General features: G+C 32.3%; 2 protein-coding genes across 2 annotated transcripts; one reads left to right on the top strand and one right to left on the bottom strand.

Moving 5' to 3' along the window:
* The first annotated feature begins 1078 nt into the window (after window positions 1–1078).
* Window positions 1079–7904, top strand: Hexo2 (Hexosaminidase 2). Its single transcript, XM_069036342.1, has 7 exons — window positions 1079–1232; window positions 1750–1828; window positions 5063–5254; window positions 6219–6758; window positions 6811–7356; window positions 7409–7604; window positions 7665–7904. The coding sequence occupies exons 1-7, from the start codon at window positions 1220–1222 to the stop codon at window positions 7884–7886; spliced, it is 1788 nt and encodes a 595-aa protein (XP_068892443.1). The 5' UTR covers window positions 1079–1219; the 3' UTR covers window positions 7887–7904.
* Window positions 7897–11951, bottom strand: LOC138122195 (alanine--glyoxylate aminotransferase 2, mitochondrial). The gene is made up of 8 exons (XM_069036378.1): window positions 11742–11951; window positions 11433–11617; window positions 9367–9490; window positions 9040–9228; window positions 8693–8983; window positions 8412–8633; window positions 8109–8357; window positions 7897–8057 (listed from the first exon to the last, which is right to left on the bottom strand). Exons 1-8 carry the CDS (start codon window positions 11850–11852, stop codon window positions 7965–7967), a joined length of 1464 nt encoding a protein of 487 aa, XP_068892479.1. The 5' UTR covers window positions 11853–11951; the 3' UTR covers window positions 7897–7964.
* Between the last annotated feature and the right edge of the window lie 4146 nt (window positions 11952–16097).

Here is a 16097-nt window from a genome sequence, read left to right on the forward strand (position 1 = left end):
TTTTTAAATCGGCGTTACTTCATTGATTAAATGAAATTGTTAACACTCCACTGACAGTATTTTTTCTGAATATGAGATTTGAAATAAAATATAATAAATAAAAGTTTTATGTATTTTTGAAACTGTATGAAACGGAAGTATAAACCTAGGTTGCAATAGTCAATTAATTGGAATAATCGGAATGATATAATTGGATGAAAATCTTTAATTTATCTTTATGGTTAATATCAGCTCATTATGTTTTTTAAAAATAATTAAAATAATGATATAAATAAAATTCATATCTCAGTATGTACTACGGTCGGATATAGACGGCAACATTAAGAACTGTAATTGATGAGTTCTTGTACCTAGTTAAAAATATTGTTGTATTATTACTCATTATTTTCCCCAGCTATTGAAATTATGATTCATTTTCAAAAAAAGTATTTCATTTGAACTATTAAGTTTTTTAAAAATTAGATCCACGAACATTTAAAGTACTAATACTAGGATTTTATTTTCTCAAGAATTTCAAGGAAAGTACTAATGAACAAATTCAAAGATAACAGCGTAATAATTATCGTGCAGTTATATTGGAATAGGTACCTAGGTATGTGGCTACTCTTTTGCTTTCATAAAAATAAACAATTAATAACGCTTATCAAAATTTTACATACTTTCGAATTCCTTGTACACTTCTTTTAGTTGAATGTAAGTAAGTATACTACAACAAAATATTTTGCCAGGAAATATTATGAGGTAGTAATCGATATTATAATTTTGAAGAAAAGTACATATATGAATTTGTTCATTTGTTGACAAAGTAAAAATAACAAATATAACATGTACAATGGATTAACCTACATGTAAACATCATTGTCGTAGGTGGGTAGGTAGGCAGGTAGTTAAACTCTAAAATACCTTGTAGCAAAGCAAACCTATTCGTAGATTATTTATTATACCATTAAAATTCGTGCAATGTACATATATGATTTAATTATATTAAAATGAACTTGTATTTAAATAAAGTTATGGAAGCTAATGTTTTGTGAATACTGACGAGGACAATTAAAACACATTTGGATTTCCTCTTGCTGATAAACTGCGCGCGCAGTTACATGATAGCTTTTGATTATTTCTACGACCGTGTTGATATTACTGTTTGCTACTCACCTCTGCAGCTGAAACATACAATAACTACTATTACTTGCAGAAATCTTCAATTTTAAGAAAATAAATGACCGCCAAGGGTAAGTTTATTATTATATTAATAATTTTTATCTTTTAAATGTTATATGAAAATTATAAACCATTGTAACCATTAAAAGTTAGTTTACTATAAATTTCCATAATTTAAAAATCAATTGCTATAAGTAAATATTGTCACTTGTTTATGTATGTACATATGTACATATTTTTTACTTCTGAGAGATGATTATAACAGCCGTCAAAGATTAACCCTAGTATAATATAAAATATCAAAAGCAATTCTCTACATAGGTACATACCTATAAACAAAATTCTTGACACAATCAATTGCGAATTTAAAAAAAGTACTTTACTTTAGTGTTGTATCGATATTCTCTTTATCTAAAGATATATGTACATACGAGTATATCTAAAATCTTTGTTTTCACAATAATTAAACAACGTTATTTATTATCTCGTAGGTATTGTCGATATTTATATTTTGTATTAGTTTAACTTTGTTTACAAGATGCAAATAAGCAGTTATAATTTATGCATGCAATGATTTTCATTTAACAGGAAATGAACTGCTTGCGTTAGCAGGCATTCTGTTATGTTCCTCAAGTTGGGTTTCGGCTGTGAATGACAACAGTTTATTGTAAGTCTATACTGTAAACTAAAATGATAGAAATGCTGAAAGTAATTAAAAAGTAATTTTTACTTAAACAAAATGAACTTATCCATTTTAATTAGGTAAATTCCCTCATAATTAAAAAAGAATAATGAGAACAAGACATCTGCATAAAAATACTAATTTTAATTTGGCTTGAAACGTACTAGGTATAAACTGACAAAAATGTTATTTGGAAGTGTATAACCTGACAGTAACATACATAATTCATTTTTAACAAAATTTATATCGACTGAACTCACTACATAATTTTTTGTTCAACATTAGAGTAAAATTATTGCAAGCAAATTACCAGAAGATTGTTTGAAATTATATTTATTAATGAAGCTCATTCTGCCAAGTAAGACGCATGAAACTAATTTTAAACAGACGTTTTGTCATAGGCAATCAATTCGTCTAATTGCAACCCCATAGTAAATTGATAAAATTTAATAATAAGATATCTTCGACAATGTCCAATTGTCGTTAATGTAAAAACCGAAAATTTAAATGTCTGATCATTAATCGATACAAATTTAAGACGTGCGTTGTTGAGAGTGATAAATATTATATCTGTTACGGCCTAAACAGAAAATGCTGGCATTATCAATAATGGCCGACCAAGCTCTTTGGCCCATGTTCGAAATAATAATAAATGATACATAAGTATTTTGAGTTTGGACCGGCCAATTTTAGTACTTAATGGCTACTTAGATCTGGCCAAAATTGAAATAAAACGAAGTAGCGGATAATTAAACCCCGTGAATCTAATTACTATTGTAATATTGTAAAACAAAGATTAGCTTTCTAAGCCAATAGAATGTCTACTTAACTATTAAACTTTACTTTCATAGTTTCCATTTTATCATCACTTGTAGAGGTCTTGGATTTTCTCATGGGCTATATCGAATATCGGTCTCAAATGGGCCGTACAAAGCGACTGGAAAACATCGTCATTCGTTATGTTTGTTTCATCTCTCTCTCGTCTATTTGTATGTAGTACCTATTTAAATTTGAAAGTAGTCGCCGTTTTGAGTTTTCATTTACAGATTTTTCACTGGTTTATCGTTCCGCCTTCCCGCAAATATTTCCAAGGTCCATGAGAGACCTTTAACTGCTTTAACTCAAAAAGTACACGAAGTGCACGATGTAGACACAATTCGACTCTTTATAATGGCCGGCCTAAACTACAGGCGGTACATTTTTTTCGGGTTTAGGCAACCTGAATTGCCGGATTCGGATAATGGGCGACCAATACTGATAATGAATGACCTATTTCGAACTTGGGCCGTAACATATCTATAAATTGTTCACTGTAGCAACACAATTACCCTCGTCTCCCTCTGCTGGTCTGCTGACGCCCGTGACGGGGCACTCGAATGCCCGTCCGACTTATTTCTTGTCATAAGGTATTATATTATATAATTCCCATCACTGATATAATCCCTTACTCGACTTCCCATCTAGCGGTCGACAGGTCTCATTATTATTGTTTACCATTACATACTTTATTAAATCACTTTGGAAGAGCAAAGCCCAAACTTCTCCTAAATTGCCAAAATCTTCTGTAGACGTTCAGAATGCTTTGAATGTATACCTATATTAGACATTACGACAATTAAGGAGGAACAATTTTTATTAATCAACGATCTCACTGAAGTTAATAGTATATTTCAAACCAAGGTAAGAAAGTGCTTTCTTGCAGACCGCAGGCAAAGATTATAAACCAAGCCGTAGGCGAGGTTTGTAAGTGCCTAAGGTCTGCAAGGGCACTTTCTTAACAAGGTTTGAATACTATTTTTTTCCCTACCGGCACAACTTCGTTGAAAAAAGTCAAAAAAGATGGTTATATTCCTGATTAAAACGAAAATTTTGAGAATTGAATAGTAGGCTGGGTTATTTGTTTAATTAACTTGTCATCGCATTTGAAGATTTGACGTTTGTTGGAAAATTTGATATAAACAGAAGTTGTAGTACCTACCTAGCTTATCTGTTTATTTTCCAGATTATATGATTGATCTACCAACTTGCTTTATTGAATTGGCTTTCATTTATCAATAACTTATTTCACTTTTGACACTTTTGATATTTGTATTTTGGTACAGTTTTACCATAAACATTTCATGATTCACTTTCTTACCTTAGCGAGAAAGTTGAATTTTCTCACCTCAAATGAGGTATCCACAGCCTACATTTCTAACCGGTAGGGAAAAAAATTGTTTTTTCATGCATAAGCAATATATAATTTATGTGTTCTCACACGGGAGTTCAGCGGGAATTCTCTGTCGTAAGTCGTACATCTTCTAAATTGTTTGGTTTATTAAAATAAATCTTCTATTTTAAATAAACCCATACAAAAAAATACATTAAAAATCAAATTAAAATTTTGAAGTGAAATTTGTTGCATATTTTCTCAAAAAAAAAATTGTTATGTAAGGTACCAAATTTTTTTCGTTCATCGTTTAGAATGTTTAGATAGTAGGAAGGTCTATTCAGAAAAAGAAGAAAAGTGGGGGTCGTCATTTTAAAAAATTGCGCAAAAAGCAATGACATCATGTAAACAAGTTGCACGTCACATGATGGCATTTTTCGAAATAAAAAAATCGACCTGTCCGAGCGATTTTCTTAAAAACGTGACATGAATTTTGTTTCAAACTTTATGTACACACTGTATAAAAATAAACACATATTTTAGACAGTCAGAATTTTATAGCTGCCAAAATTATATATTCATTTAGAATGAATTCTTCGTAGAATTGCATGTTAGTTTAAAATAATCCAATCAAATACCACTTGAGCTTTGCACGGCCACTTAAATCAAATGCAAATAAAAACAATAAAAACCCTCCATCGCTGACACTTTTTACTGACACTTTATCTTACAAGTTATCTTAAATCAATTGATTAATTCAAAATTTCTGTGACGTCACTACTCATAATAATAAACAAACATTTCAATGGAATGTCACATACAGAAAGTTTCTATTAGAAACACTGAGAATTAGGTAAACCTAACCTGACCTGTTTTGACTTGACTTGCGTGATTTTAAAAGTGCGCTGTAATTTTATGTATCTATGTATTTGCACATCCCTAAATTTTTGTTTATTAAAATTTTTTTAAATAATATTGATTACTTTCAGTACCTTCAAATCAATAATTATAGTTTGCTAGTAAATTGTGTAAATATGTAGGTGGTATATACATATAGATAACTATTATAGGTGGCTTTGGCAATGTGATTCATCTAAAGAAACTTGCTCAAGACTTGCCAATGAATCAAATACATCTGCCGATAGTACATTATATCCTTCTTTAGAAACGTGTAGATTAGTTTGTGGAAAATATGGAGCTCTTTGGCCCCAGCCAACAATTGGAACTGAACTTGGAAACAAATTGTTTACATTTTCTGTTAGGTGCGTATAAAAATTAATTTATTTTAATTAAGAGATTTAGATTTAAACCTGCTATAATTGCTGTAATAAATTTGTTAACAAACTTTATCTACGACCGCTTGGATGAATTTTTTATGTCATGCGTTTGCGTTAGGTGGTAATGAATTTATTACCGAACACATTTACATACTTTAATAATGAAAAAAATAAACTTATCAACAAAATTTGTTGAAACTTAATCCATGCAAAAAATACAAATCATACCAAGAAACAGCAATAAAATGTACTAATTATACAGGGTTATTCTAAATGACTGTAGTCGAAGTAGGCGTGAAAACTGAATGTAAAAGGTATGGTTGCCGCTTCACATAAAAACACATCAAAATGATGTGAATAAGTGAGTACACACGGGAGTTAATTTGGGTGCAAAACAACTCAATATTTCTGAATTCAATCGTTAATTTAACAAAAATAAATAGAAATCTCATCACCGCACTTTTCACCTAAAAAATGACAGTGACAGCGACAAAACTGACAGTTCACATGAAAGCGGCAAAAATGTAATAACATGGGCATGGCCTACTTCGACTACAATCATTTAGAATAACCTGTATTAACTGATTTTTTGCATTTATATAAATTGATGACAGACAAGGTCACCTCTGATAAATCTTGTTCCTTTGATTTTATATAAAAAATATTAATCGACTTCATATAAAAAAAATTATGCGAAATATTAAGTATGCAAAAAAAATTCAAAGCAGTCGTAGACAAAATTTTGTATACCACATGTGGAATAAGGTATTATTACAGCACTTGTGTGATTATACGACCTGTCGTGCAACTTTCACACTCGTATCATAATAATGTCGTTGTAGCGCTAGCACGGCACAAGAATAGTCAATAGTGGTTATTATGTTTGTATCGTGCCCACTAGTACCATAAATAATAATTATAAAGACGCTTGAGAAACTGATTGTTTTAGTTCCGTCAAGTTTATATATCCACCGCAAGAGGGCGACGTTAAAACTTATCTACAAGAAATAACAAAATTGTTTATTAACTCAATTTCGGCAGAGGATACGTCCGACTGTTCAGAATTAACAAATACTGTAACAGTTAACTTGGATGTACTTTCAGAGAATACTGACCTTAACTGGAATACAAGCGAGAGTTACAGTCTTCAAATCGCAACAGATGGAAATAAAAATTCTGTTAAAATATCTTCTAACACTATATTTGGTGCAAGGCATGCATTAGAGACGTTGTCTCAATTGATAAACAGTTATCCAAACAATGATGGCTCAAAATGTTTAGTTATATTAGAAGAGGCTAAAATTAGCGACGTTCCTACTTATCCGCATAGAGGACTACTACTTGATACGGCTAGAAATTTTCAATCCGTTGCTTCCATAAAAAAACACATAGATGGGATGGCCTATTCTAAACTTAATGTTCTTCATTGGCACATAACAGATTCGCAAAGTTTTCCTTTGGAACTCCCAAAACTTCCAAATATGACAAAGTTTGTAGTATTAATAAATTTCGTAGACGCATCAATAAACAATTCATTTTAGATATGGTGCATACTCAGCTGATAAAATTTATCACCCTGACGATGTTAAAGAATTGGTATCATATGCCAAATTAAGAGGAGTTAAAATTATTATAGAAATTGACGCTCCTTCGCATTCTGGAAACGGTTGGCAATGGGGTTCAAATGCTGGACTTGGAAATCTTGCAGTATGTGTTAATCAACAACCTCATAGGTCATACTGTATTCAACCTCCCTGCGGTCAGTTAAATCCTATTAATCCGAAGCTTTACGAAGTTTTAAAAGATTTGTACGACGATATAATTACTATGATACCTAAAAATGAAGTGTTTCACATGGGTGGTGACGAAGTTTATATTCCCTGTTGGAATTCAACTCCAGAAATAATCGACTATCTTGGAAATAAATCTAGGACAACAGACACATTTTTAGATTTATGGTCCGATTATCAAAGTAAAGCACTAGAAGCTTATGATGCGGTTGTAGGGAACAGTAACACACCCATTATATTATGGACAAGTCATCTGACTCAAGTTGAAGTCATAGAAAAATATCTTCCTAAAGAAAGGTGACAATTTTGAAATTCTTTATTCACGTTTTTTATTATTTTTTTTTCTTAGATATATAATTCAAACGTGGGTTCCTGCTGCAGACAACTTACCACAAAATCTTCTTGACCTAGGATATAGAATCATTGTTTCTACAAAAGATGCTTGGTATTTAGATCATGGATTTTGGGGAACTACGACTTATCACAATTGGAGAAATGTTTACAATAATAAAATTCCAAGCAGTGATGCAACACTTGGTGGAGAGGTAGGAAAAATGTGATACTAAATAATAATACAAACAATTACCTATACCTAATAATTACAGGCATGTATGTGGGGAGAGTATGTCGATGACAGTTCAGTTGAATCAAGAGTATGGCCAAGAGCTGCAGCTGTCGCTGAAAGGCTTTGGACAAATCCTACAACAAGTGACACTGAAGCTGAACAAAGGTTTTATAGACATCGCGAACGTCTAGTGTCTAGAGGCATAAAAGCCGAAGCTCTCATACCAAGATGGTGTTATCAAAATGAAGGTGAATGTCAATAAAAATATTACGTAAATTTACCAATTTATTTGTTTTGTGTCTATGACCATTTGTAACATATCAGAATATTTTATCTGTTTTCATTTTATTTTTTCGAAAACTCTGTCTAAGACTTCTATAGTGAATTTTGCATCTTCTTTAGTAATACACATTGGTGGTTTGATCCGTACAACCTTGAAAAATAAAATTATTTTTTTAATAGTCAACGTTATATTTCATATTACATTTCCGTGAATTCCACCTCTTCCAATAATTAAACCCAAGTCTCTGCATGCCTCCCACACTTGGAAGTACTTCTCGTTTTCCACTGGCGAAGCAAATTCATCATTTTTGATAAGTTCTAAACCGATCATTAATCCCTTTCCTCGAACGTCACCAATTATCGAATATTTAGATTTCAATTTTTCCAACTGTTGCAGTAAGTACGTACCGATTTCCAAACTGTTTTCTTGTAGCTGTTCTTCTTGAATTACCTAAAAGCGCAGTTAGTGCTGACCTTGTTGCAATTATCAGAAAAATAAACGTACATCCAAAACAGCAATTCCGACAGCACACGCTAACGGATTACCGCCGAAAGTATTAAAATGCATAGAATTTGTTAAAGCTTGTGCTATTTCAGAACGCGTAACAACAGCAGCTAATGGAAAACCGTTTCCAATACCCTTCGCAACGGTTACAATATCAGGTTGAATGTTATGCATTTCGAAACCCCAGAAATGTTCACCTGTACGTCCAAAACCAGTCTGTACCTATTCGAATAAAAAAAAAATTGGACTAAATACTGGAGAAACATTTACATATACAGTACCTCATCAGAAACAAACACTCCTCCATTTTCTTTGACTATTTTATAAGCTTCTTTAATGTAACCCTTTGGAAACTGTACAACTCCTCCCATTCCTTGAATGGATTCGGCAAAAAAGGCTGCTAAATTTCCAGGTTTAACACTGTACTTAAAAATGTCCTTCAGCTGATCAATGTATTTAGCTTTTGCTTGACAATCTGACGAAGAACAAGAACAACTTCTAGTGGTTTGTACTGGGCTATCTCGGCAGTGTGCACCACCCCACGGACCTTTGTAGACATCCGGATTCATTACCTAAGAATATTTGTAATTAAGTTTTTTTTTTTATAAAATTAAATTAATACGAGTACGTTATGTATATCTGGAGCTTGAGGAACTGCATGTTTATAAGCTGCGTTAGACGTCAATCCCATTGTTTGATAGGTCATTCCGTGATATGAATTTTTAAGTGTAAGTATAGCAGTGTTTCTTGTATACGCTCTAGCCATGAGAACTGCTAAATCGTTTGCCTCTGAACCACTATTAACAAAATAAACCACCTAAAATAAAAACCGTCACATGTCAAATCGTCTCGAAAACATTTTAGAATTTTTTCTTAAAAATCACTCTTAAAAAAGTTAAAATAAATTTACTATATGAACTTAATAAAAAATTACAACAAAATTTTTAATATGTACCTTTAAACCTCCTGGAAACTTGTTTGTCAAACGCTCTGCATATTCATGAATTTTTGGATGAAAATAAACATTCGATACATGTCCCAACTTTTTTATTTGCTGGACAAGAGCTTCTGATACCTTACTAAAATATTAAAAATTTCTTACATATTACCTATTTAAATGAGAAGAATTATCTATTTAAAAGGAATCACAACAGGAAAAATGTTGGTGAATATTTTTGTTGACTAATAAAAAATAGAATATAATTTTTTGTGATTAGGTAGGTACTTATACTTTTATGTCGTTTAATGATACGAGACTCCTGTAGGTGTGCATGAAGAAATGTTTAATCATATTTACAGTACCAATTATCCTTAGTAGGTATGCAGAATATCATATTCTGCAATAATACATATAGGTAAGCAATGGTAACTAAAATTTCCGAAAACGTACGGCATAACCTAATAAACTGTCATTTGTCAATTATTGTTACGTTTCTCCAAAATTTTTCCATTAATTTTATTTTTAAAAAAATGTTTGCTCACGAATGCAGAATATTTATGACATAATTCTATTTTTCAAATTGGAATAAATAAAATAATGACTGAGTTTACCAAACACACGTTTGCTTATTGGAGTTTAAGCAAAAAAATGTAGGTACTATGGCGGACAATAAATTTAGGCCGGCCTGTCATTGAGTTGACATCAAAATGTGAAGCTGGCATTATGTTCAACTAACCCCGTTTTCGATTTTTGTCATTCTTGTCATCGTGACAGCGATAATCAAAATTAAAATTGGGAAAAGAAGCGTGCACCAGAGAGAAGTGCTACTACAAATCAGTTATGCTAGTGCGTCATGATCTGTAAGTTACGAAAAAGGCAAAGGAAACGCCAAACAGCTTGAAAACCTTCAGTTTGACAAACTGACACATCAGTCATAATGACAATAAATGGTCGCTTGCATTGACTTTTTTGAAATGTCAGAAATTTGCCGGCCTAAATTTATTGTCCGCCATAGTACTGACATTTCAAAAAAGTCAATGCAAGCGACCATTTATTGTCATTATGACTGATGTGTCAGTTTGTCAAACTGAAGGTTTTCAAGCTGTTTGGCGTTTCCTTCGCCTTTTTCGTAACTTACAGATCATGACGCACTAGCATAACTGATTTGTAGTAGCACTTCTCTCTGGTGCACGCTTCTTTTCCCATTTTTAATTTTTTTTAAATTTATTGTCCGCCATAGTACTATGGCGGCCAAAAAATTTTGGCCGTCACTTTCTTGACATTCAAGTAAAGTGTAAATAAACCTTTAGGAATCGTAATCCCACTTTCGATTCTTGTCATTTTGACAATCAATTTAAACTGTTTGAAGCTCAGATATTCCAAAAATCCGACATGAATAAACAAAATTAGAGCAATCGTACATAGAAACCTGAGGTAAACGTTCTGTGTAGTAGAAATGACAAAATAATTTTGAGTTTTGAAATTTACCACCCAAAAAATAACGTTCATAATCAAGACGGTAATCATGATGACAATAAAGTACGGATTACAATTTTTTTTTTGAATTGACAGACAATGACGGCCAAAATTTTTTGGCCGGCATAGTACTTATTTGACCTTTCTAAGCATTCCTCATCATCACTGTTAGTATGGTTAAAGCTACGTCACACGTTTTCAGAAATTTTGTTTTCCATTTTCACATCTTATCTCTTATTGTGTTGAGCATATTAATATTGTACAGAGTTATTCTAAATGATTGTAGTCGAAGTAGGCGTGAAAACTGAAAATTTATGGTTACCGCTCCACATAAAAAACCATCAAAATGATGTGAATAAGTGAGTACACACCGTTCACACACGGGAGTTAAATTGATTACAAAACAACCCAATATTTGTGGATTCAATTGTTAATTTAACAAAAATAAATAAAAAACTCATCAGCGCACTTTTCACATAAAAAATGACAGTGACAGCGACAAAACTGACAGTTCACATGAAAGCGGCAAAAATGTAATAACATGGGCATGGCCTACTTCGACTACAATCATTTAGAATAACCATGTATAAATATTTTATACTGACGGATGACTGTGTCCTACAGAAACGGTGCAAATTCCTCCAAACATATCTAGATATCGTTTTCCTTGTAAGTCAAACAACCACTGCTTGTACCCTTGATTAAATGCAAGTGGAGTGCCGTAGTAAGTTGTTAATACAGGATTTAATCTTGTCTGCCTTACTTTTAATAATTCTTCTATAGATGGGCCCTTAGAAACGTATAGATACATACTTAGATATTATTTACATTAACACATTCATTTTATAGATATTTTTTTTTCCAAAAGCGTTTATATTGTTAATTGCATACGTAAGTTTAAAATTTATACTTACTAAATATTTGTCTGGTGTGAAATTAGATTTCGGTAATGGAGGTAATGATGAATACCTCTTAATTGGTCCATTTATTATATGATTTAATTTGTTTACTAACATTTTAACCATTTTCAGTAAACAGACAGAACTGTTATCGCCATCAAAATGCTAAACAGAATAATGACATTCGTTAAATGTTTGTATTCTATACAACGCTATTATCATATAATACTGAATTTTGATACCCTATACACCAAACCATATCAGTATATAAACATATAAGTATATTTACATAACTAATTTTTGTTACTATTTATAAACTGTAATAGCCAGTTAAAAACAATAGTAGTTTATTTAACGAGTTCGCGTGTAAATTGGGCTTTTTTTTGGCATGAGTGGGCCAGTTTAAAACGCTCGTTTCACTCGCGTTTTAAAGGCCCACGAGTGCTTAAAAAGCTCAATTTACACAAGAACGAGTTGAATACAAGGTTTTTTTGTTCGACGAGCCCCTTAAAGGCTCCAAATCGCTTAAAATCTTTTATATTAGCTTGACGTTTCGTTTTGACAAGTTGTGACATTTATCAAAATCCGTTCACACAGGAGAAAATTCTCAAATTCTGACAGTGTCGAACAAAAAATAATTTTGTTTAAAAGTTTTTTTTTTTTTTAAAGTCTTGCCAAAACCTGTCAAGATCAAGTAATAGATATCTAGTCAAATTCCGTCTAACTACATTTATTGAAAATAACATCAGTTATTATTAGAAAGTTAAAAAAAAATATTTGTACCTGCTTTTGTTAAAAAATAATAATATTATGTAGATATTACCGTTCAAATCAATGCACAATGGCCGGCAAAAAAAAATAGCCATCATTTAAATGTCAGTGTCAAAAAAGCATTAATTACACATTTGGATTTTGACGTAACACAAAAGTGATGGCTAATTTTTTTTGCCGGCCATTGTAGGTGCAGACGATTAATTTTAATGAACAAAATTGAACGTGACTGTTGTCTATGAGGTTGTTTCCGCATAATGGGCAGTGTGAATAAAAATTAAGCTAATTAAGCTATGGTTTGGTTGAATAAAAATTCAGCGTTTGCTAAAACTAAAAAGCAAAATCTTATACCTTAAGCTTAAACTAATTTTTCCAGCATTTACTGAAAACGGTGTGAATAAAACTAAGAGCTGAACATAATTAAGTAAAACCTTAATTATTTAAGTCTGGTCTCCACCTGGCTTAAAAATTTAGTCATGATGAAAATGGAAGCGTTCATACACGTAAGATCTTAAAAATATTATCCTCCAAGAGTTACAAGTCGCAATAAAGATTATTTTCACAAGTTATATCGCTTCAGCGAAGAAAATGTACAATGGTTATGGGAAAATTTCTGGGGCATAACGAAGAGACGAGAGGAGGTTCATTAAGTTCAAAGACACGGATGCAAATGTTTTAAAGATTTCTCAGTGATCCAAGATTCCAAATAGGAATTGGAAAAGAGGAGGGTGTACATCGTTCAACAATAACTCCGTGGTTGCTAACACTACATAAGGAACCTGCAACTCCTGCAGAAGTGACCAACAATAACCTAAGTACATAAAACAGAACGCGTCATTGTTTAGCGGTGTTTTCGACAACTCAAGCGCCGATTTCCCGTCTTGCAGCACCCTATACGAGTAAGCAGTCAAAACAGTACATTATTATACGAGTTTTATAAGACGCTTGATTGTGACACGAGTTGGTTGGGACACGACCACGGTAGAGAATAATCACGGAGAATAATATAGGTAAAGGGGGCCCTAAACGTACAATCATATTTATAAGACATGTATGTGCAAACAACTGACACAAACAAAAGTAGCACCCACATTATCCAACTATCCTTTGGATATTTGTTTGTACAATCAATTTTAAGATAAAGTTTGCGTAATGTAGGAATATGATTTTTCATGTATTATTACATAGAAGTTGGAGATACAAAATGTACGACCACACGTAACAACAAGTGATTGCCAATTATTTCATTTACTCTGTTTGTACAAACATGTTGAGTAGTCTAGTTTTCAACTAATTGTGGTAATAAAACTGCGTGCGTTGAAGTAAATCGAGCTACTAAAATAATTTGTTCCTTACCTGGACGTGCTTAATTCGTGTTCAACATGGCAACGAAAAGAAGGGCAGCATAATTATGTTATAATTGCTTTATTATTACACGACGAAGAGTGTTACAAGAAAAAACGATTATGGTGTAAAGAATGGTACCTAAAACGTGCAAAATTCTCGCATATGAATTTATTGAGGGAACTACGAGTATCAGTGATCTTCAAAATTCAAATCACTCATTTTTGTGAATTTTCTATTAATTAATGGAGGTGCATCAGACGTAGTAGCTGTGTAAACAACACTGCATGAAAACCAAACCTGAATGCCTATTGCCCTATTGTTTTCGTTGATGCGCATGTCCTTGGACAGTAACTACGCGTAAAAATCTAACTTTCCAGATTCTTCGCAAAATGATTGTATGATTTGTTTCTACCAATATATCTCCACGCTACACTCAATTATTGGTTTGCCCAAACAGATTTATGCAAATATCTCCACTAAGATGTTCTAACATGTAGGACCATGTTTTGTTGATGATACAATTATTAGGAAACATATATGTCAAACATTTTAAAGTTGCTTAGACTTGTTGGTCAACCCTGTTTGCACAAACAACTTTGCAAAAACATAATTAAACGTGTAGTAGCGACTCATGTATGTGCATACAACTTACTGAAACATGTAAGTCATCTTTGTTTTGACATCTAGTCTCTCACTAATTTTGTATGTATGATTTGTTTGTACAGTCAACTTCATAAAACTTGAATGTACGTCTAGGGGCCCCTTAAGACGACGAAGCGTGTCCAGCGTTGAGATTGTGTCCCTCGAACGCTAGACATGTGCGAGTGAGAGATCAATATAAAGGATGGAAAAGGTAGTGCTCAGTCCAATGCACGTATACCAAGGACTGCTATTATTTTTTGCACTTTTTACCTGACAATTTATATATTATTCTCTACCGTGGACACGACGAATGCAGTGAGTTGTGCTCCAACAGAACGAGTGTCACAGTGCGTCTTATAAAACGAGTGTAATATTAATATGCTATTTTGCTACTTTGGTCGCATTCATTTGACAAAAACTCAAAAATCTAATTATGAAATAATCTAGGTACTTTTGTGTGGCATGAGTTATGGTGGCATTTCTATGAAATGTATGTCAAATGTCAAATGTTTTAATTGTTAACAGGAGCTCGCTAGAGATGCCGGATGCCGGCCAGTAGTACCAACGTACAATCCGAAAACAGTTTCACAAAAAGTTCCTTTGTGACAGTTGTACTGCATAACGTTGCTAAATATCTAAAGGACAACTTACCAATAAGTGATGACGAAGTTGAAGATTTATTTTAGTTAAACGATGATCTTGATAAAGACAGCGAAGAAAATCAACGCAAAGATTTGCGAAGGCGTGGGCAGCAAAGAAGACGTGAAATGCTATAATTTTCCAGCTTTTGCTATTAAGTGAAAGCAAAAGATTATTCACATCATTTTAAGAAAAAGCTTTTAGCAAAACCTTAAACTACCTAGCAAAAGCTACTGCTAAAACTAAATGCTAAAAGCAAACACTTAATTTTTATTTATACTGCCCAATGCCTTTAGCTATAAAAAAATACATCCTTTTTATTCCATACTTGATCATAGTACTGATCATAAAAATAAAATTATGAATTAATAAACTAGGCAAAAATGAATAGGGAATTTTTCCTTTTTTATTATTTTTTATTATTTTATTATTTTGGTAATGATAAAGCTTTTCCGACTAATTAGGTGACAACTCTGACAATATTTTTGATTAACGTCCATGCTCATTTGATTTTTTTTGTCAGTTCTAATTTCTAACAAATCAGCGCAAATTTGAGCAGGACCGGTTTCACAAATTTCAAAAAGATTAACTTATTGTATCTTCATTGCCGTACACATTTTACTAAGGTGATTTTAGCTAAAACTCTTTAGAACAACGCAACATGTTAAAAGGAACGCCTCAACTTCGGAAACACCCTGTATGTTTCCTTAAACTATTTGACCCGTAGTTTTAATTAAACAAATGGCAAAAATTATGTACACACATACATACCTACATATAACTTTGTCATCATGGCCTTTGAAAGTTCAAGTGCTCTCGTTATTCCGTTTTCAATGTCAAATAAAAAATGTGAGCACATTGTACTGCACAGGTACAGCTGAAATATAAATTACCTCTGCTTTTAGGACTATTAATATATCATTATTATAAATAATATTGTTATAGTCGAAATCTGAGAAATATTTTAAATAT

This window comes from Tenebrio molitor, chromosome 1, assembly GCF_963966145.1.
Source record: "Tenebrio molitor chromosome 1, icTenMoli1.1, whole genome shotgun sequence".
NCBI classification, from domain to species: domain Eukaryota; kingdom Metazoa; phylum Arthropoda; class Insecta; order Coleoptera; family Tenebrionidae; genus Tenebrio; species Tenebrio molitor.